Genomic DNA, 25,275 nt, shown 5'->3' with positions numbered 1-25,275 from the left:
ATTATTCTTAAAAAAAATCAGTTTCTTTTGTTACTGTTTATTATTGTGTGAGCTCTTCTGACACTTTGTTGATGGCAAAAAATACAGATTGCTATCATGATGTGGATCTAAATATTTTCGAGAAAAAATCTATCAAAAAGAATTATTGTGAACATTTAATATTTTGTATTGAAACTTCAACTTTTGTAACATCAGTTTTAACGTTGATATTAAAAAAAAAAACTCGCTACATTTTTTAACATATACATTTAAACGTATTAAATTGATTCTAGAATTTAATAATTTAATTAAGAATCAGAAAATTTTGCTAAATAAAATGAAGTAAGTACTTAATGAAATTTTTGAATAATAATATTAGGTACCATAAGCTTACTTTTTTCCAATTTTATTTTAGTCTTGAGGAACAGGAACAGAAAAAAATATCGTTTTTGTAAAACATAACATTTTATTTAAAGCAAAAAATATAAAAATTATATAACATTATAAGGCACATTATTACTGGCCGGATACAATTTAATACTTAATAAATCTCCATATTGTATAAGTAATCTAGCTTTTTATACAACATCATTATAAATAAAATGTACAGAAACATAACGCTATATGATTTGTCTACCCATAACTGACCTTTAACATAATATAAATACATACTTCAATAAATATACTATTCACAATGAAGATTTACTGGTTCCTACCAATCAGTTTACAAAAATAATTCTGAAATTGCAGAGATTATCTGTATCAGGTACTAATTTATCATAATATCGTTTCAATTGGTCCTGACATTTGGAATGTTCCTAAATGGAAAACTAAAAGTTGACATTTTTTCATAATACATATTTCTAACAATTAAAAGCAAGTTCTTTAACTTTCAGTCAAACGCAATTATTTATTAGTGGACGCAGTTGACCAACCTGTTTTAATTGCACACCTCTATACTGGATATCGGAACTTGGTGCGGGCGGCACTGTACGAGTAATAAAAACAATTAATCATATTCCCAAAATATGAGAGAATCTTCGTCGTTCTACTGATGCCACTATCGTTGGCAAGATACGTTAAACAACTAATAAAAAGTGGGGTGTCTTTTGGGAATATAATTAATTATTTTTGTTGAATTCAACATACCTATTTAAATTTACTAAAAATATTTTCAGAATTAAAATTGCGTCAGTTTTTCAATAACTTCCATTAAATAAAGAACTTGTTTGAAATCAAATGAGTTATAGTTACATTTACTATAGAAAAATACTCTCTCTACGAAGAAATTATCAAATACATTTTAAATATTATTTTGATATTTACCAAGACAAATAAATATTAACAAATTCCTTTTTATTTAAAGAGTTACTGATAAAGAAACAGAATTTATATTTAATTGAAGCAAATATTTGAAATAAAATTTAAGGTTTTTTTCAAGAAGTAATAACATAATATTCATTGACAAAAATGAATAATTGTCACAGATATAACACAAAAACAAATAAAGTAGTTTAAAATGTATGCAAAGCAGATGGCTGCGTTTTCAACAAATTTTTGTTAACCTTCTTTACAAAAATAAAACCATTAAAATTTAATATGAAGAAAAACTTAAAGTAAATGTAGAATACTGCACCGTTATTGATTTTGTCGTTTAAAATAAATATCAAAATAAGTACAAATACTGGCTTGATATCCATCAGTAGTCGCAACTGATTTACTTGATATATAAAAATAATTTAAATCACAAATTGTCTTCTAAAACTGGCCTTATTCGAGTAACTTCTTTAGTTCATAAAAATAGTTCAAATTCTTGCAAATACGCCGACAAATCTATTTCTACTAATGACTTGCCAAAAAAAAAAATGAAAATCGAAATAAACAACCGACAGAAGTTTTATTTCATGAAAAATTCTTTAAATAATGCAATCAGAAAAACTTTTCAATTTACGATTACTATAACAGTTTCAATCTAAATAAAAATAGATTTGAGTTTCAAGTTTTTAATTTAATATAAATTTTAAAGGAACTATTATTAAGTTACACAAAATAATATAACAAAAAAGTTATAAAATCACAACCTGTATTGATTGGAGATTCAATTAGTAACATCAGTAGTTTGCCTATCTAAAGTCAAGTCTAAAGGCACAGGTTTCAGCGGCTCATCCACACCAACATCTATACAAAGTTCTTGATCACTATCTGACGACGGCAGGGTCGTTCCCAACTGTGGTGATTTCACTGACAAATCAATAGGTTCGACCTGATCAGGGGCAGACGGCGCGCTCATGAGAGGACTCCTTGACCATAGATCTCTCCAAGCCCCAGGATCACTAAAACCTTGTAACGGAGGTAACCACTTAGGAAAACCTCCACTGGGAGAGATCGAAGGAAGTGATGCAGGAGACACCGAAGGCGCATTCACTAGTGCACTAATGAATCTTCGCCGGTCGAAACATTCGCTGTCACTTGCCGGAGACGGTAGTTTTTTTACGGAAAAATAATCACGATCACTGGACGGTTTCAAATAACTAAAGGCACTGGATGAACGGACGTCATCTTCGGGATCGGCTGATGAAGCACCGCTGTCTGATTCTGAACTTTTGGTGTCTCTAGAGACGGCTCTAGTGGCCGAATTGTGAAATAAAGGTGTTAGGTAGGGATGAGGACGAAGCAAATTAGCCGCCGCAGCTATATTGGCTCCAGCTTGCTGCTGTTCCTGTAGGAGGCAGTGAATTTTGAACCAATTTGAACGACGACCGTAGCGAGAGCCACTTTTTGACATGCCTACCAAGAGGCATTTTCGCAGACGACATGCTTTGCACGCAGTTCGATTTTTCTTGTTGATCACACATTCGCCGTTGTTCTTGCACTCCGAAATTGAGCTTATGTTGTTGTACGTCCTCCCAAAGAAAGACTGAAAAATACAAAAAAATAAGAGTTAATTTTATTCATATATTTGTCTATTAAACAGAAACATTCAAAAAGAATATTACCTGTTGGTAAGCAAGTGTTGCTATAGGATTAAACAACTCAATAATTAAACATTTTTTTGGATTGTAAACAATGTTGCAATCAAGGCTGACATTTAAAAGCGTATCTTCTTCAACAAGTAATAAAGTTTATGCAATATTTTTTACCATTATTAAAAAGATGACAAAACGTACCATCAGCACTTTTCTTTTCATTAATTTCGTTAACGTAACGCCGGCGTTTTGAAGCATTAATCTCGATAATTTAAAATTTATAATTGTTAATACATCGTTCATTGTAAGCACATTTTTTTCAATTCTTTATTATAGTATTAACAGCCAATTTAAAAAAATTAATCTTTACAATTTTGCATAAATTAATCCTGTAATATAATTTTTACGTGCCCGAATGTTATACCAGAATGTAAAAAGAACAATTTATGGTTGTCGTTAATTTGGTTGGTCTTCATTAAATTTTTTGATCGTTTAAATAAATTTCTCTCGAAAATAAAAGTAATTGTGCAATTTCCCGGTATTCGCGGCCACACTGGCACACAATTAAACTGTAAAATGTAATAACAATGTTAATTTTATCATATATATTAAATAATAACAAGATGATAGATTTATTAGTTTTAGATTTGAATATTTGAACTAAAATAAAACTTTATTCATTGAATAGTAAATGTAAATACCATACATACATAAACGCATACGTACGCCACGATAACATCTCCACATCATTAGTGAAGGCAGTTGACGTTGGGTAATAATATTTTTAGTAGATATATACTAAAATAAAACTCTTTCTTGCCTATCTAACATGAATGTCTATGTGAGTGGATTCGCATAAGTCACGATGTGCTGACCGAATTAGTCGCTTCTACTTTCTAGACTCAAGAATCTGGACCTAGATCGAAACTAAGCATAGGCAGGTACGTCATGTATTTACCGAGACAGGTGGATGAGTATGAAGAGACCTCTGAAGAAAGGTCATTTTTGCTTTGAAATCTGTATTTGCATTTTTAAGGTGTGTAGCTGAAGGAAGTTGTCTTCTTTCTTGTTACAAGTTGTACGCGGTGAAGTGTTAACATTAACGATGACGTTAACTGGTCTCGAGGGATTGCGTACTTTATAATGTCGACTTAACCACAACACCCTATTCAAATCTTTTTTAACTGAAAATTTCAAACCTATAAAAGTTGCTCTTGTCATTGTCAAAATCAAGTAGCGAACTTGCTCTAGCTCTAAACTTCCGAAATGTACCTGTAATAAAGAGCGATCAAATTATGTAATTTGTAATCGAGTTATCCATGAATCCATGAACTCCACGCTACATGATGACTCGATTACAAATTAATTTGACAGCTAGATATTTTATCAATTACATTTTTCTCAAAACAATTAAATGTTATGTTTTGATGCTGATAAACTATATTTTCTATCTAAAGCAATGAAACCAAGTAGTAAATAGTTACATTATCAAAGATAGATATACGAATTAATTAAACTCAGCGTTACATATGTACAGAAAAATATACAATTTATACATATATACTGTATACATAGTACATAGACGAGAATCGATTTTGAAATAGAAACATGGAGATCAGTTTTATGATGGCAAAACGTGGCTAGATACGTACATTATGAAACCAATATTTAAGCAGTTAAGTGCCAACGACATAAAAGTATGCTAGAATTAAATCAAATTTATTAAACAATCATAAAAATGTATTGGAAACGTGGGTACATTATCGATAATATGGCGCAATAAAATCTGAGTAAAATTATAAAGCATAATGTAAGTCATGTGTAAAGTTTATCTGTAGTGCGCGTTTATCACTCGTAAGCAATGTAAGAATGATTATAATATATCACAGGAAACACATAGTTATAAAATAAATTATAGGACGAGTTTAAAACACAATTTTAGTACATCTAAGATTTTACATTTAATGTCTCTTGTAGCTTACTGCAGCGACCATGAATGTCAGCTTTCCGGATGAATTGTGGCTGAAGATAATTGTCGTTGTAGGACACAAACGCATGCAAGACTTAGATTATCTTAATATACTAAGCTTTTAGCTTTCAATGTTATGATTCATAAAGCAAATGCACAGCCGTTGTAAAACGCTAAATATCTGCGAACACTATCCCACAAGTCATTAGTCTCTTTCCAAAAAACACTAAATGAAAAACTACCTCAAAAAATTCGTTTTCTATTCTTGCTCATCTCACATCCTCTCACTTTTGCCAGTACAAATATTCAACACAGATCAAATGCGACAGATGTCTTTTTACATTTATACACACGCGATTATCAGTTTTAATAAATTAAAAGTACACACTACAAATATAGTAATTATGCAGTTGTATAATACATAATAATAGTGTTAAATCGAAGATAAACTGATTACAAAATCATACAAACTGTTGTAATATCAACGGGGCTGTGGCCCGTATAAGAGCCTGCACAATACGGTTCTTTCACGCCAGTTCCCACGACCCGAACAGAGACGGCTTCATTCTGTTTTGCGTGGGTCAGACGGCAACGACACAAAATACTTTCATTTCCACCTGATCGGTCACAATTATAAAAGTTTTAAGGTCAATTACAACTATTTGAAATAGCAAGCAGATAACAAAAAATGATAGTCTGTTATCTTTGAATCAAACTAAAACCGGAACCTTCCGGATTGCTTCTTCTCTCCTACCATTGTGGACAAGAAATTTAGTCACCTGTAATTTTATTAAGTAATGTTTCTTTATAAAGTTCAATGTGATATTTAACAATAAACAACAAGTAAAGTTATCGAGAACATTAAGATTTTATTTCATTTTTACTGTGTTAATTAATTTAACATTAAATAAGAGAAAGTTAATTTCATAACACTATGAAAATTGTGTTATGCATTTGCTATACATTATATTATTAATGGAATCCTATTTAATTCAAATACTGTATTTTTTACATGCAAACATTAAAAGAAAGACATTTTATAAATTTAAACATCAACATTTGTAAGAAAAATCATAATTTTTTTTTATTTAATTTAAATTAACTAAATCTCTTTAGTTTTACCATTGCTGCAAAAATCCAATGATTATATTTTTTTGTGCTTAAGAAAGTATAGTTTTATTATTTACAGAAGAGTATGTTAAATTTTTGTATACAAAAATTTCTCCAGTCCAAACAAACCTCAGCTTGGAACAAAAGAATAAGGCCAATTTGCTTCAAAATTAAACTTTTTTCATTCGTTTTTTGTTAGTACTTAGTACTTTTAGATCATCCAACGAGTGTTCAAACAAAATGTGCTCAAGCAGACTGTGTTTTCCTCTCTTTTTTCCACAAGCAGGTCGTCTTTTTAATTGGTGTTCTTTGACTTTTTCTTAAGATACATAAGCTTAATTTGATCATCATTTCATTGGAAAATAAACCATTAATTAAAAGTAAAAATAGTAGTTTATTTAACGAGTTTTCACTCACGTTTTCAACTGCTCCACTCATGCCAAAAAAAGCCCAATTTACACACGAAAAAGTTGAGTACAACGTTTTTTTGTTCGACGAGCCCCTTAAAGGCTCCAAATCGCTTAAAAATCTTTAAAATTAGCTTGACGTTTCGTTTTGACAAGTTGTGACATTTATCAAAATCCGTTTACGCAGGAGAAAATTCTCAAATTCTGACAGTGTCGAACAAAAAATGTATTTAAAGTCAAGTAAATACGGTAAATCACGTAGCTGAATAAATGACATTTGGCATCTATCATTTGACAGCTGTTGAAGCTACGTCATAAGTTAACGAAAACAAAAGCAAGTAGTGGGCAACTTGACCACAATTTTTTGCTTTAAAAAGTTTTTGGTTTATAAATAATAACTTTAAATATTTGCGGTAGGCATGTAATTAACTAATTATTCATAAAGTAGATTTATGTCTTATAAAATATTCCGAATAAAATTTAATTTTAATTTCAAGATGAATATCTAATTAACCCTCCCACAAACAATTTGGTAAATAGTAGAATATACTAATTCTTGTTCCATTATCTTCCCACAAATGTTTTCAATAACTATGTTTTTCAGATGTCGCGCAAATTTAATTAAGTTGATGTACCACTCGATAAAAGCTTGCTCTTATAAAACAGACCTTAATCTTTTAACTTTCACTATTTTATTATAGCGTTTAATTGCGCTTCTGGTTCTCAGGATTATTACCCGTAATCTAATCTTTTCTAAACCTTTATCAGGTTAACTATTCTGCTGCAATGCAGAATTTTATTTTTGTGTTACGACCTTATTTTGACTTTTGGTATTGTATATTAAATATTTTGCCGGAAAGAGTAGATACATAAATTTCATTTATAATACATGTAATCGCATAACCAATTATTGGAAATTAATAGTAGATACACTTAATTTTTTGAAATCGTTCAAAAAGTAATAGGTTGTCGTCACGCAAATAGTATCTACTTCAGCAGAGTTGATCTGCTTGTTTGTTACTGCGATCGACTTTCAAATATTAAATGCAATCAATCCTAAAGTCATATTGCAGGGCGTATATTGTTAAAAAGTTAAATAAGTTAACGAAAAAGTCGATACTGGACATAAACAAACAGATATTTAAAAGTCGTCCTTGATCTGGAGTATTCAACAGAACTGGGCTAGAACAGTGATTCATTTCCAATATTCAAATCTAACTTCAAATTTTGTTTTTTTTTCTTAATTGCTTCTTTTGTTAGATTCGTGACCCCGAACATTTGGTATTAGTTATTGTACTAATCTATATTTACTTAATTTAACCTATTTAAGTTAAGTAAATATAAATTTATAAGTAAAGCAGATTGCTCGGCAGTTTTTAAGTACGATTAATTCTCACGTACATCAAACGTGCGTGTTCAGCCAATCAGAAACGTTTGCTTTCATCCAATCAAAAATATTTATTGTGAATAAAATAAAACGTCCTACTACCCTACCATCTGTCAAAAGTGATTAAAATTGCATGCTCCTACTGTCAGATTTTCAAATTCTATTTAATAATTGTATTTTGGAATTAATTCTTGCCAAAAATAACACGACCTAATTTTTTATATGTGATAAATATCCCAATTTTCACTTAAACATGTTTGCTTTAAGCAATTTTACTCGTGATATTTGGGCATTTTTATTCGAAGGTAAAATAACAATACCTAATTTTTTTATCGGATAAATTTTTCAATTTTACGAAAACTTTTTGTTTTGACAATTTTATGAGTTGAATTTGGATATTTTTATTCTGGTTAGGCCCGAGAGCTTCAGTTCGACCTGACCTGACCTAATCTTTGAAAAAAAATGCCCAAATATCAACGAATAAAATTGTCTAAAGCAAAAATGTTTAAGTGAAAATTAGGAAATTTATCAGATATAGGGCCAGTTTACAGAATCGAGATTAAGTTAATCGTAATTAAATGCCAGATTAACTGAACACGTGACCAGATTGAACCAATCGAAGCTTCGGATTCATGGGTTAATCGCGCATTAAAATTTAATTCGAATGAAATGTTTGATTCTCTTTCTATAACCTGCCCCATAAAAAATTAGAAAGTGTTATTTTTGGCAAGATTAATTCCAGAATACAAACTTTAACGTGAATTTATTTATAGTACCTACAGTTATTAAAAACACAATTATTAGAAGTAGCATGCAATTTTAATCACTTTTGACAGATGACAGAGTAGTGGACGTTTTATGCGCGATAAACATTTTTGATTGGATGAAAACAAGCGCTCTGATTGGCTGAACACGCACGTTTGATGTACGTGGGAATTAATCAAAGATTATTAAAAAAGAGGACAGAGGGTACCGAATAGTCTATGTTGACCTGAGCGGCTGTTTATTAGTACTCGTAGAAGTTGTTAAATAATAACCTCCTTATTTTTAATGTAATATAGCGTTAGGTTTCTTTGACGACTATACGTAATTATTTTGCGCCTTCTGCCACTGTTTATGGAATTCAAAGATCGGAGAAGCCATATTATGTGGTACAAATGGATTCTAAAATAGTAGTTTATTTAATGAGTTCGTGTGTAAATTGGGCCTTTTTTGCGCAAGTGGGCCATTTTAAAACGCGTTACTATACCGGGTATCAACCACCAAACCTGGCCATAGGCACATTACACATATTAAAATTATATATGAGTTGCTATGAAACATATTATTGTTTCGTCAAATTTGTCCAATAATTGAGCATAATACTGCTCTGTGATCGTTCTTCCCTTTTCCAAATTTCAAAATTATTTCTACTTTCTACGTTACCTACATCAAAAGTTTCCTGATGGCATTGTTTGTACGGATGATAATTATAGCCGCCAATATGACATTACACAATAATATATTTCATAGCAACTCATATATTATTTTAATATGTGTAATGTGCTAATGTGCCTATGGCCAGGTTTGGTGGTTGATATCCGGTATGTATTTTCAATAAGTCTAACGTAAAGTACGGTGCGATCAATTAAAAAATAAATCGAGTCGGCGTGTTACCTATGGCAACCCATGCTATAGCATAGACTCCAAAGCAAACTCGATTTATTTTTTAAATGATCGCTCGGTATATATGCATTTTTTTTTAGCCATTTTTGGAACAAGGTTGGAAGATTTTTTAAACTATCGAATAGATTTCACAATCCTAAACTGGCGAAAAAGTTGTGAAAAAATATTTTAGTAAACGTGTTTTTTTTGCCACCATCATTTTTAGCAGGCTGAAATGTTACATGACTTTTGTCAGTTTCATTTAAAAAATGAATAGCGAGACCTGCACGAGGCTATGAATAAAAGAGATCATAAATAAATAATAAATTAAAATATAAAACCTAATTTTTGTTCCTATTTCGCCCACTACATTTTTTGTCAAATTATTTACATTAATTAATTTCAACTTTGAAGAGTAAAAACTGCTTTCGGTTCAAACAGCATGGATTACGTAGTATTATTAATGATTTATTACTAAAATAAAAATTAGCGCCAAATCTGCAGCGAATCATAAGTTAACAGGAGGTACAAGTTTTACCATGCAATTCCCTATGGCCACAGTTAAAAAAACGCACTGTATACGTAAGTTGATATTTACGAAAGACAACCAATAAACTAACAATTATATTTATGTGTAGGTACTACCTAAGTACCTAATAAATGAATAATCTAACGTCCAGTAAAATAAATTATTATAATATATGAACTATATATTTCATGTTAAAAATCTGGAAGCCCTCTAAACAAAGAAAAAACTTTTTTGTCAATGAATGTCGTAAAAATGTAATGCCTAGGTGTAGTAACCCCAATTTGAGAGTTATTGGCCAAATATGAAATAAAAAATTAAAGAATAATTAAAGCAAACATTTGAAAATTAGATATGTTCAAATTTGATACTGCACAGTAGATTTCTCTTAGAAAACTAAAATAATAATTTGAAATAAATGCAACTTATTCCTTCTGAAATCTGATTTAATACAATGCAAATCGTCTTTTTAGTTGGTAAGTATGCTCAAAATCGCATTACTGCTTTTTCGCGTTTAATTAATAATTATACAAAACATATAAGTCGAAAAATTACCTTTTGAGAGAGATGCATTTAAAGTTTCCATTGTAATGGAAACGTAGCAACTTCTTCTGGGATTCAATTCTGTCAATTCGTGGAGTAGGCGCTCAAAAATTGATTTTTTTCTATTTTGGTATCATAAGTGAGTCTTTGTCAAACTAAAAGTAGTGTCACAAAGAAATTTTTTGTGAAACTGTTTTTGGCTTTTGAAAATATTAAAGAAAAAGGAAAAGCAAAATGTTTTAATTCGGACAAAATGTAATACAAAGTGTCTACAAAGAACGTATATCAAGAGTCCTGTGGAATTCTGTCGAACTCTGTCGGACCGTTAAAGCCGTCAAATCAGATGTCAACAGTCAAATGTCAAATTATTAAATCAGCGTCACTTGCGAGTTTTGCTTGTGATTTTCTTCAGTTTTTCTATATTTTAATTATGTACTTTTTATCTTAGAACAGTCTATTAAAAAATTAATGGACTTACGAGTACATATTCTATGTTTTTCTATTTGGTACCACAACACGCGACAGAACGGTATCAAATATATTCGAATTCCACAGGACTTTTGATATACGTTCTTGTATAAGCACCTTGTATATAAAAAACCATATCGATTAACATATCGATCGTCACGATGTGATCTGCCATAAAAGCTTTACAGCTCGAGGAGGATTTTGTCATTCACTCTAGTTACAAAGCGTCATTTAAGACGATGACAGAATTCAATTTTAACTTCTTGTACTGACCCGCTAATTAACTGACATTCAGACTGAACTTCGTCATTGCGATTCAAGCTGAACTTAGTCATTGCGGGTATTGATACCAAGTAATAACAAGCAAGTAGATAATTATGTAAAGCAATGATAACACCAAACCCCAGTCCAGATTAACTACTGACCATCCACCACACTACTACTGTTAGTCAACTAATAAATATTATTATTGCCAAACTGTCCAGGAGACTTAAGGACAATAAGACAAGTCTCTATTATAGTTTTTGTATTTATTTTTGAGGAGTTGTTTCATTTCTAAGTATTTAAAATTGAAAATAAGAATTCAGATTCTACAAATCGTTACTGAAACAATCAAAATGCAAATTTTGGATTTTAAACAACCTTTTTAATATCTCCAACAAAAAGCAAAACCTCCCTATTCGCGAGGTTGGATTTACAACTTACAGTTCAATTGAGTACCTACCTCAAAGAATGCTCCTTCCGGTGAAGTTTTGCGATAATAAAAACTCAAATCTCTACTTGTGTAAAAACGAAAATAGCAAATTGTCTCATCTTAAATCCGACACATAGGGTATGCTAATTTATCAAGATTATATCTACGAAAGGCGCATAAAGTTTGACGACAATAATTTCATTGGTTGTTATTTTATGATGTTCGATATTGTGGTTATAAAAAATTTTATGTGCAGAAAGCGTTATACGAGTAGAACACAAATTCTGATATGGTCATCGGATTAGACTCTGTGTGATTATTTTTCATATTCGATGGTGAAAATTCTACTGAAAGGATACTCTTTCCATTATTGAATACCATACATTTTTACTAAACATCGTCATTTCTAAAAACTAATTATTATGGGTTTTTAGATTCAGAAGAAGATTATATTAAATAATAGTAGTTTATTTAACGAGTTCGTGTGTAAATTGGGCCTTTTTTGGTACGAGTAGACCAGTTTAAAACGCAAGTCAAACGAGCGTTTTAAAGGCCCACGAGTTTTTTTGTTCGACGAGCCCCTTAAAGGCTCCAAATTACTTAAAATCTTTCGTTTTGACAAGTTGTGACATTTATCAAAATCCGTTCACACAGGAGAAAATTCCCAAATTCTGACAGTGTCGAACAAAAAATACAATTAAATACAATATGGAAGTTTGACAAACTGCAACGATTTATGTTGTACTGAATAACAGTAGTCACAAACTTTTTTTTGTGCCTGGATTATTTCCTAATTCCTTATCCTCAAAAGTATTAAAAATACAATCATTCGTCCCCACAAACTATGCTTTTGTGACCAGGACTATGATACTCCCAAAGACAAGAAAATTGACCAGTTAGGAAATGACTCTTTTCGATAATGTAATGGGCGTCTAGAAGCCCTATGTACTACCATTATTATTGTTGCATTTGTTTTTTTTTTTACTGTTTGCTACGATGATAGAAGAACCTGTTTAAACTTCCACAATGCATTATTATTAAATTTCCTTGCAATTATACAATTTGGGGAAGAATGCAAGTGGTGTCAACATTTTAGGCCGAAAAGGCCTCGAAAACTTATCGCCCGCAAAACACCCACTTCGATTGCACTATGTAAGGAATTTTATTTTTTCTGTTCCTGTATTATAACGGTTATTTCCTGATTGTTGATTCCTCTAAAGTATAGAAAAATGTACTATTCCCCAAAACCTTGCTTTTGTGTGTATATTAATATACATTTTAATATTTACCTATTTTCAATAACAAAGAAAACTTAAGTTCACTAGTTCATTTTAATTTCAGCCACAATAAATGTTCTCTGACTATGGATACGAAAATATGCAGATTTATTCGTTTTCCGATAATAGTAAATTTCAGAATACATATCACTGTTATTACAAAAGCACAGTTTGTGAAAAATTTTTAAAAATTAAACGTCTGAAAGTGTGAGGCATAGTTTAATCATACCAACAGCGATGATGAAGAGAGGTTTTACTGAAATTCACAAAGTTGTGTGGTAAACCTAGTCACCATTTTTCCCCATTTGAAAATATGATTCTGTAATGTATATTTTTGTTTTTCACAGCTTGTAATTTTTTAACATCTTTTATTTTCTCAGTTGATTTATTTAATTTTTATTGTCAGCGAGTATAAACGCACTAACTGCAAATTCTCGTCGAAGACCTATAGAAATTTAGATATACGTTTGTGTCGTTTGTTTTTCTCCAACCGTCTTAAAAGGAGATACTTCTAATACCGTTTAAATTGATGTTTTTGTAACTATACAAAAAAGTTACGTGTTACACTTTTACCTCCTAGTATTAAAAGTACTTTTAATCCTAGGCTATGAGTTTCGGGCTTTTCATGACATGGGTACCAGTTTTAGTCCTAATAAATAAGAATATAAGTAATAACACTAATAACACAATCTACTATTGTTTGTGCACACACAGATAATAATAGGCAAATTGAATTAAGCGTTTTCAATAATGAAGAAAATATAAAAGTTATTAATGTTGTAAATAGCATGCAAGCTTGACTATTAGTACCTAATTGTACGGAACAATTACAATATATTTGATGCAATGATTTAAAGGTGCGTAATTAGAAAATAATTAGAAAATTTTAATTTAACTTATTGTTTAAGCTAAGTATATTAAATTTTACGATCCAATTTTCGTATCGAAACAACCTGTTTCATGTAAACAGATTACCTGATTTATTACACCCTTTCTCCTAACGACATTGAATAGTAGAATATAATTAAGTCAGATCCTCTCTGTTTATATGTATAGATAGGTATTAGGTATTAATCAAATAACATTCTAAAAAAGTTGATTCTTTCATTCATAACATTATTTTTTAACATCGGATAAGCGTCATTTTGATTGTCGATTTTCTTCGTGTCAGGTATGAATGGCATTGCTCCACTTAAAGCGCTGTGTTAGTCAAGAATTACAGTGAAATATAAATTATTGCTGGGAAGCCGTTAGTGAATGATTAATGGCCGGGAGTTGCATGTGTAATATTTCACGATCGAAAAGCAAGTGCAAGGACTTGGGTTTCTCATGACTCGTGATGTTAAATCGACCACGGATACATGGATACATCATACATTTGTCGTGTTCTGTGTTGGATTCCTCTTCCTCTGCATGTATTATAAAACACGGAATAGTTACAACCTACAAGTTGCAAGATGTTCTGGCAGTCTTCTACATGAGAATACATGAGTCCCGATGATACTCGCCTCTTGATTCACCACTACCGGGCGATCACTAGATATATGTATACCTACTCGTACATACAGCGTGCATGTAGATATGTATTCCTGTACGATTGAAAATGTGATGTCCGGTCCAATACGGAGTTCCAGAGAAGCTGTAATAATTAATGAATAACGAAGCGATAAATAATAGTTAAGAAGAGTCGGCGCAAAAGAAACGAACTTAAGACCCGAATCAACACGCATTAAATCAAATTAACATTTCCAACATGTGCATCTGACTCGAGGCGCGATAGAAACACATATTTTGAAACTCGTTCGGTGAACTATGAAATTGACAGGTTCACCTTTCACGTCAGCGGTACCTTATGTATAGGCGTATTAGTAGTTTACAGTTAATTTTGGCGCACAGCTGAAGATCTGCAAAGAAAGTTTTTTCTTTCATTTTCCATGATTTATCGAAAACCAAAGATTCGTTTCTATTATATTTCCCATGTTAACGATGACGGTGAGAGGTGAGAGTCTAACCTTGGTGACTCGGGTCAAAATGACCGATCCTAAATACCATATTTTTATTAGAAAGGCTTATTTTAATGAACCTCATATTTTCACCAACTTTAAAAACGCACAGGCCAGGATGCCATGTGTCTTAAATATATGTGCTCATTTTGTGTTGTCTGTGATAATAAATTTTCGTGTTTTTTTTTTAAATTTAAATTAATAGTTTTAAAAATGAAGCTAATAAATACATATATGAATCCACAAAGATATTATAATTTTATTAAAAATAGCTGTTCGTTCTAAATTTTCAGATTTTCTAAATCAATAAAACAAATGTGTACTTACTTCTTAGCTTTTATATTTTGATGTTTTTGAAATTTGTAATTAATTGAGCCGTTATTCGTCTGATACAATTCAAACTAAAACAAATTTTATTTATATGCTGTACTCCTATACGGAAACTATCTACATATATCAATTTTTTGTACAATTGATGGCAGTTCATGTAGCTGTTTGTCAATAGCAATACACGACAATTTACTTATCATAAAAAAAACCGTTAAAAGTTTTATAAAGGAAATTTTTATCGTGTAATAAATATTAATTTGTATGTATTATTTTCGTTAGTCTAATATCCAAGAAAAATATCATATTTATACATATTTCAGTTTTCAAAGTTAAGGTAAAAAATTTTAATCATTGGGTAATTAATGAATAATAAAATTTTAATCAAACTTGGTAATTTTAATCAACATCGATTATCAATTATTTTGTACATGTAAATATGTACTGCATAAAAAAGTATAGTTATCCACTTCCCGACTTAATAACAAGTAGTACCATTTAAGTGAAGGCCAGAAATCATCCTAAACATGTTTACGTAAATAAAATCAAACCAAGGCAATAAATTGACTGACAATATTGTGTTCTGCAAAATTCATGTTTAAATTGATTAGTTGGTATAGGTAGATACTTATATAAATAATTTGACGGACATATTGAATTAAAAATTAGAAAAGTTGTTTTTTGAACAAAGATAACACACATTCATGGTCACATTTACTACAATCCTGTGACTAATGTTCAACCTCAAGATAAATATTCAGCCGCATAATAATAATTATTGGTCATCACTTTAAATATTTCTGTTTTATACGATACATTACCATTATATTATACAGCGTTTTCAAATATTTCCACTCAGTTTTTACATGGGTAAATACTTATCTTCAATGTTGTTATTTTGAAGCGAAACATTTTTAGAATAATTTGAATACTGGATAAAATCGAACCAAATTGTCAAAAATCAATTTAAGTTTTTTTTAATGACAGCAAAATGAAAATTCACGTAATATGAAATACGAATGGACAAAGTTGACCGTGATGATGGCGCGTCACTAATTTACGACGACCAATTAAAATTGCATCGTTGTGTTTAACTATCTGATAGCAACCGTTTCGCAGTATACAAAGAAAATTCTTCCTAGATCCGAACACGTAACTAAAGCCCAGAGGATTCGTTAATTTAATACAAGTACAATTAATCTTAATTAGTATCAGTTGTCAACTTAGCAGTGCACTTGACCATTAGAAAGTGAATAATTTCCTACTAGCTTTATAGCGATTTTATTGTGCAATTGTATTCAACTGGTTGCTCCGCGTAGGTGTCTCTTTTTCAACATAACAAAAGGATTGATCTCTGCTTATTATGCATCGCCATAGTTTCTTTCTTATGCACATTATCTAAATTAAAATAAATATAACACTTTCGCTCACGTGATGAATAAGAGTAGATATTTATGAGTCATTAAATCCGCAATTATCGTAAAACATAGGTTTCCAACAAATCTTAGCGATAATTTGATCAATGAAAACCGTTGGCTGACCCCAAAATATGCTCCTTGGATAATTATTCTGTGTAATCTAAATACACTTGTGAAAGATAGAATAATAACACTTGTTTAGTTAGATAGAGATTTATTGACAAAGAAATGTTCTAAATTCTTGATTAGTCTAATTTCACATGGTGTCCTCGTTTCGATAAATATGGTACTACAGGATAATAGCTCCTTTCTACTAAAGTAGCATTGTTTTATTTTTATCGCTTAATAGTGATCGACATTAACAAATTGTTAATATGTTACTCCTTCAACTCACTCCAGAATATTGACAGTAGTGAAACGTACACTGTCATAATTACATTAAAATAACAAAATAATGACGGAATATTATTTATTAGTAAAATTTTAAAATACATACCAATTGAGATATCCTGATAAGTTTACAATAGCGTTTTAATTTTTTTATTTCGAGCAATACTTAGTTCTCGAGAAAAATCAGTCCAAAAATATACGAGGGGATTACTGTACCCCTAGAACCTAGTTTATTTATCTGCACCTCAACAGCAAATTTTTTGCAGGGGTTTTACTTTGGTATGGACTACAAGAAAAAAGCAATCTAGATTCCGTGGATACAATAAGATAACCCTCCTACAAAGTACCTACTGTTTCTTCGCACTGCATTTTCACGGGAACTATTGTTTCAAATACAAAACTAAAAACACTGCTGTAAAAGAAATTCATGGGCCTGTCAAGTGATACGTCCTTTGATACCCATTAGCATTGAAAATTTAAATGCACCCCTATTTTCCAGTTAAAGTTACGTAAACGGAAATAGCCGTATTACATACATACAGGGTGTCTCAGCTAAGTCTTTCCAGCCTAATATCTCGGTTATTTGCCAACGGATTTTTATATAATTTAAAATACAGATATTTTAGACGGCGAAGGTTCAATTAGTAATAATAAAATAACCTCAAGTCAAAAAATGTAATTTTAACACATGCTTCCTTTATCGAAAATTAGGCGCGATTATTATTAGATTGTTAAACATTAAAAAATAGGGGTCTACACAAACAATTAACTAAATCACTCGTCTGATTCAACGAAAAGATTAGATTTTGTTGTTAAAAATTTAAGGTAAAATTTGAAGGTATTTGAGCAGTTACCTTTTGAAACAATTGATGAAAGATTGCCAAGCAACATTTTGTACACCCTTTAAAATCTGTCAAAATTGGGCGCGCTTTATTAGAAACGTCAAATTCTGTAAATTAATTGAAAATACTCTAAGAATAAACTACAATGGCAGAAATTTCAAACTTGTTGAAAAAAGAAACAATTTTTGCCTATGGAGTGTCGTAAGAACTTCAACGACACAGTTCATTTTCTCGTGGAACACTATCCAAATGTAAGCTTTACAAAATGTAAGGTTAAGAGAGTCGTCAATTTATTTGAAGACACAGGAAGCGTACGTGAACTAAATTACCTACTTTGCTAAAATATCCCGATCGTGTTTTAGTCCTTTATGGAAGAATTACAGCATCCAGTATAATAAATTACGTCCAAATGTTGTCTTTAACTTTGTAAATGTTTGTAAAGTTAGCAAGATAAACGTCAAATATGTCACCTGCGTTTGTACGAAAAGGGGTGACCAAAATTCGGCGATAGTGCGCGTTTGTTTCATAGGCGTCTACGTTTTTGCATCTGCAGCTACGTTTAACACAGTTTTGCTTTTTTCTTGCAAACCAGACGTCTTTCTAGGACGAGTTTCTCCCTACAGCATTTTTAATTGACGATCAATTTTTTTATGTAAATTTTAAGTGATTCAACATTTTAAAAAGGCATGTAAAAATTACGTTTTTAAGACTTGGGTAATTGGATTAATGGGATTTTATTCTTCACCGTCTAAAATATCTGCATTTTAAATTTCACAAAAATCCTTTGGAAAATAACAGTTATTAGGCTCGAAAGTCTTAGCTGAGACACCCTGCAAATATACAGGGGGTCTCAAAAATGACGCCCAATCTCCTAAGGGTCTTAAAGAATAGAAGTCTGGGAAGGTAAATCTCAATACAAAATTGGATCGGACCAACAGACCAACAGATTTTGTATAACTTGCTCTTAAATATGGTAATTTCAAAGAGATGTATCTCCTTTATTACCAAATTTTACAGCTGAATTATAAATTACTTTACAATGTTACTTTTTCCAAGACCAAGGTAGTGGAACAACACCGAAGTAATTCTTTTTAGACTAATGACCTACCAAAATACGCTAAAATAACAGTGGCAACATTGACCTCAAAAGAGAATTGGTTTAAGCGTCGTTTTCATGGTGGCTTTACAAGCGTGGCTCGCTCGGCTTGGAAACCGCTCGACCAATGGGAGCACAGCTTTTAAAAAACGCCGCGGCGTGGCTCGGACTTTGCTAGAATAGGAAATATTTCTATTTTTCAAAGCCACGCTCATGCTTTGGAAGCTTGCGCATGCGCTCGAACTCTCAACTACATAATCAAATCAGCTGATGTGACAGTTCAACGCTAGCTCGCTCAATAGCGCATGCGCGTTGGCGTGGCTGTCTTGAAGTAGCAAGTCACCATGAAAATGAAGACGACTCTTCTAAAGCCAAGCTAGCCGAGCGAGCCACGCTTGTAAAGCCACCGTGAAAACGACGCTTTAGTTGATTGTGCATACCAAACCGATGTTGCCAAATTTGCTTATTTTAAAATGTGTATAACTTAGAAAATAGTCAAAGGAAAAAAATTCACAACGAAATTGAACTCAACTCTTCAAATAGTTTAACCCCTCAAGAGATTGGGCGCCATTTTTGAGACACCTGTATTTGACCTGTCCGGTCGTTTTTAGAAAAATTGAGATTAAGTGACACAAAACACGCTAGGGCCACTCTGTAAAATATGCAGATAGCGCCTAGTAAAAGAAGAAGAAAAGACAAAATAATATTAAACATTGCAGAAATTAATAAGAATACATAATAATGGTACCACAAATTGTAAATTTGAAAAATGTGAAACAGTTAGACAATAGATACACATTTTTTATTTCCATGTTAAAATGCTAATGACTTAGATACAAGATGTCAATCTTGTTAACGATTGACGCCGCATTTTAAACGATGGTTGTAGATTTTAAAAATATAATATAATAGTTTAATGGTTATGTGTTATCGCAGTGTGAGGATGACTGATCATTATCAAAATAATAAATTAATTTAAGTTGAACGACGATTAGGTTTTATTATTGTTATAACTTATAAGGAGGTAGACCACAATTTCGACGCGGGTAGTGGTGTCAGTCGTAACGTAGTCGCCACGTATATTATGATAATAGTCCATATAGAAGGCAGGCAACACAAGTGAGTTTCTAATGAGGATTGATTCATAAACAAAAGGAGCGGGGTTAATTACAGACATTAGTGAAAAGGTTGAACTCTACCTGCTGCTCATCACTGCATCACTACAATCGACAGGTGCCATGACATGCAATCATTTAGGATCTACAACTCCGTTATCCAGAAAGGTGAAGAACGATGAAGGAAACGATTCAACAGCATTTAATATTAAATACAATGTATTAGAGACGCTGCGGTAATTACAGGGCAAGCGCGCTAAGCGAAAAATTATGGCGATCCCAGCGAATGATCAAGACGGATTTCGGGTGTTAACAGAAGTTCATCAGGTATCTATCTATTCCCGGAACTAATTCATAAAGCATATGTTTCATTGATGAAAGTGGCCGAATCTACGTTTATGCTAATTTATTCTAATTCACGGTGACATATTCGATACAATCTGTACAATGTTGATAAACATGACATTTCGGAACGTGTTCACGTTACTTAATTACTAGATATAAATTTTCATGTTAATTTAATAATATGTGTACACATGTGTAAACAGTGACGGACCGTCTGACAAGCTCAAATTAATGTTAAGTTGCTATTTCTAAATTGACTGTAATAGACCCCCTGTTATTTCCTCTTAAACTATCATGAGCTAAAGATTTCGACGATGTAGCGGTAAAGTCTGAATTATTAACATCTGTGACCTTTTGACTTTTGCGAACTTGGAAATTCTTATAATTAATCGTTATCGGGTGATCTGTGAAACATAATTTTATCGACTCTGGCTAATAAGGTAAATTTATAGCCAGCAGTATTATTGTTAGCAGCACAAGCCTCTAATATACCAATATGAATAAATCATGATTCTATCTGCAGCTGTAAATTTCTGTTATGATATTCACACAACTATCGCACCAGATACATATTAGCCCGCAAATGTACTTTTATGTATATTTTTAAAATACTGATCGATCACAACGTACTAGGCCATAAAATCTGTTCTCAGCTATTAAATGTTAATTATCTATGTTTTAGGTGGAACTAACAACCAAGTGGAACCATCTGTAATTGTCAGAAGTTGAGCGAAAATCTGTTAATGAAGAAAGACTGGTACCTTAATAAAGTCGGGAACGTGAATTAAATTCTATATGCAGTCCTAACAGTAAGCTTTTCAACAGTGAAAAAAGAATTTTGAATAGTATTTGTCTATAATTTAACAAGGAAATTGATTATGACTGTTGAATGAACTTTAACGGTTAACAATATTTATAAGGAACGTAAAACCATATACAAGTGAGGGAATAATTTAAAGTGTAGTGTTTCCATAATTGCCGTAATTAACACAGCGATATCCGTGAAATATGCCTGTTTTATCGTTATTGAAACGATTATGAACGGAAGACGGCCTTTATGCAGTTGATTCGTCTTGATTTTTAATAGAAGAGATCATGTTGCTCGTTGTAATAAGCAATTACTCAATATATTATCTGTTTGTATGCAAATGATCAGCTTGCATAACTTTGCAATTAAATATATTGCATTCATGGCATATGCTTTTATAAATTGTCTATTGAAACGTACATCTTGGGGTCAATATAGCGTGTTACGAAATCATAATTCAATATTGCTCTGAAATTTATTTATTGTTGTCTGATTATTGATGATATTATGAAAAGTCAAGAAAGCTAATTCGATAACGTTAAATAACTTTGTAAAATGTTTTGCAAGAGAACCTAGGCAACTATTCATTTCTTCATGATTGTGTATGTGTGTTTCAGTGGATCACGTTCTTTTTAAAAGGAAAATTACAATAACCTATAAGACTTTTACATTTTTTTAAATTACGTTCGCACTACGAAATTTACTTTTTAACCACACTTTTGATTATGGACTAATTGTGTTATTTTAATGTTTAATGTTTAATGTGCAGATTGAGAATTTCATTTACGACTATTTTCAAAGTGAAATTGTTTTTAAATATTTTGTACCCAGTAAGTTGTTGCCATTCTGAAAATATATTTTACGTCAACACCAAAAGTATTATTATAAAATAATTTCCAATTTTTAATTATAACTTTGGCGAAATAAAATTTAATAAATAAACAAATCGAATCAATTTAAATGAACTTAACTAGCATACGTGTAATTAAAAAAACGTATTTTTATATCATTATAAAATGTTTTAAACACTTTGTGTCTTATATTTTACATAGAAAAATATGAATTCAAAAATTAAATTTATAGATAGATATCATTTCATTAGACTTGCACATACATAACAGAATGCTCCAAATAGGATAATATCGTTATTGTATTGAACATGATTTAGACGTTTTTCTCAAGTTTGATGATCTGCAGTTTAAAACTGTACTTGCTATACCGAAAGAAATGTAATTTAAATCATCATGAAAGTGATCAAAATTAAGTGCAACAACTAAGAACTAAGAACTAAAATAATCCATGGTCCATGGTCGTATCTCATTGTCTCTATCGTAAATGTTGTCGATTACTGCCATTTTAAAATGTTTATAATTGAAACTTTTGTGAGGGATGTCAAGATCATACAAAAGTTTAAAAATCATTCCTGTTTTTGGATCAACTTGTGAATGAAAAACGTATTACTGGCTGCATTTAAATTTCGTCAGGGTCGGAAAATTATGTGAATCAGTCTGTATACCGGGTGGGGCATCGTATACGCGCACGCAAGAAATCGCGACTTCTAATTAAATAAAATTGTCGAAATTTTATATACCTAACTAATTATTGATAAGGTATACTTGCGAATTTAAAAAAACAAAATTTGTTAATAAATAAGGCCGTAACAGTTTTATTAGTTTTCTGAAATTAACTGTTAATTTACCTATAAAGTTTTTACACTAAATGAATCTGTATCTGATAGCGCATCAAACCCTGGTGGCACAATTACAAATTTTGACTTGGTTAGCTAAATAATTCGCTTTTTTATTTAAATGCAAACCAGACGCGTGATTTATGGCACAATGGAATAATTTCCCAACAAAAGGTATAACCGACCGTTTTAAACCTTTTTGCCATAAAATTGACAGTTTCCACCTAAATTTACAACAGCACAACTAGCAGATCATAAATAAAAATGATTTTGAAAGTTGAAATGTAAAACTGCGTTTAATTCAAAATCTAATTGGTGTTTTTTTCCGCTGATTTCGTAAATAATTATAGGAAGTGAATCTGGGTAGATCAGTATAAAAATTAGAATTTGATTTTTGGTTGAAATTTACATTTTATTTTTTTTTGGCTTTGTTTGTAAGTGAAAAATTATCAAAAAATTATTACATGTACCTTACCAATAGCCAAGTAACTGTGAAAAATTTCGACATTTTTATTTAATTAAAAATTGCAATTTCTCGCGTGCGCGTATACGATGCCCCACCCGGTATTTTATGGTAAAATTTAAAAAATTCTATTTAAAAAATGTCTGATTACAGAGTACAGACTAAATGGGTTTCCATAATAATTGTAAAGACAGAAATATCTGGAAGTGAGTCCAGCTTTGAAAACATATATCTATAACAATAAACTAGTCAAATTCCAATAACCAAAACTAAACTAAAATAAAAAAGCTTTAATAAATATTTAAAAAAACTGAACATGAAAAATCCAGACAAAATTTAAAAGGTCTCTTATTTAACTTTGTATTAGAAAAATTAGAGATTATTTCAAACCGTTACTAAAATTTAATATTGGTACATATTGTTCCTAATAAACCATACACTAATTTGATGTAATTGATTTAATGAAAACGGTATGTTCCACTTGTACAGTAACTACCGATGCCTAATGTAAGTTTTAGACGTGAAAAAACGAACTGAAAAAAGTTGCCTGAAGCTGTAATAACATGTGTTAGGAACGCGAGCATGAATATGAAAATGTTGCATAGTCAAAGCTTGAGATGATCTGCTAACCTATTTCTCAGGCTAACTTTCTTTGGGTGGGTGTACGGTCGTTTATCGGTTTTACACTATTATGTATGATATGTTGTACTGGTAACAAGGACGTAGGCAAGGTATGGGTGTGGAATCTGATTATCTATGACTTAACTCGATATAATATTTTATTTATATACCTATCTGCTCGAAAGGTGAATAATGCGCCATGTTGAGAGCTTTTAATTATACAAAACTAATTTGTATTAGCAGTTTCTTTCGTGAGAACGTAGCACATCGCTACACCCATAAAAGTCCTCATTTTGTCATAAACGTAATGGTATGCGTCTCACAATATCAAGTAGTTAACAACCTTTAATTACCTCTTACCTTAGTTCCGTGTTTAAGTGATCGAACAGGAAAGGGATAAGAGAGCAAAGTTATCTTTCTGAACCACTTTAATCGAAACTTTTATTTTTGAATATGTTTCTGGTTTAAAAGAAAAAAATGCCTTATTGACCATCCATTCTAAAGACCTTACACGAAATTCGTGTTTTCTGTATACAAGAACCGTGACATTTAAATCGCGTAAATAACGTTAGTGTGAATGTCAGAGATGCACCTCTTATCGAATCTTACAAAGGAACCGGTTCGATAATCTAATACGGAATATAGACTCGTGCCGACAACATCTCAAAGAACTATGTAAATTTTACACTTTACTCATTCAAAAAAAAAAAAAAAAAAACATGCTACATTAAGTTCAAACTGACTAAAAGTATTAGTTAATATTTGATGTCAAATAAATTAAGTAAAAGGATGTTATTGATTATGAATTAATTTAGTACAATCAAAACAAATCACAAACGTTGTATGTAATACGTTTTAGCTTTGTAAAAACGAACAGTCATTAACTATAACGGGTGTTTTTTTAAATTTGGCGTCGAAGTAGGCATTGAACTGTCGATTGTGAACGCACTACACAGGTTACGGATCACGGATCAGCTGTTCAAATCTTACGTTTTTACACGAGTGGTGCGCTCTCAATCGACTCTCCAATGCCTACTTCGACGCCAAATTTAAAAAAACACCCTTTACACGCACATGAAATAGTTATTTTTATATTAAGTGCGCGAAGAGAGTGTTTTTTGTGCATGGTCTTTTACGCCGGGACGAAGGTCGAGGCAGTATAAGCCTTTGAATGCACAAAAACATCTTCG

At 31.3% G+C, this 25,275-nt stretch overlaps 1 protein-coding gene across 6 annotated transcripts in view; it reads right to left on the bottom strand.

Moving 5' to 3' along the window:
• Nucleotides 1-431: 431 nt before the first annotated feature.
• LOC138125835 (protein embryonic gonad-like) overlaps nt 432-25,275 on the bottom strand; it is a 64,946-nt gene continuing 40,102 nt past the window's right edge. For all 6 annotated transcript variants that reach the window (XM_069041383.1, XM_069041396.1, XM_069041393.1 and 3 more), the window contains one exon: nt 432-2,896. In XM_069041383.1, the coding sequence (XP_068897484.1) occupies nt 2,078-2,896 (819 nt within the window). In that variant the 3' untranslated portion in view covers nt 432-2,077. The remainder of the gene's footprint in view (nt 2,897-25,275) is intronic.

Source organism: Tenebrio molitor, chromosome 1 (assembly GCF_963966145.1).
Source record: "Tenebrio molitor chromosome 1, icTenMoli1.1, whole genome shotgun sequence".
Taxonomy (NCBI): domain Eukaryota; kingdom Metazoa; phylum Arthropoda; class Insecta; order Coleoptera; family Tenebrionidae; genus Tenebrio; species Tenebrio molitor.
This window is presented reverse-complemented; position numbering and strand designations above follow the sequence as displayed.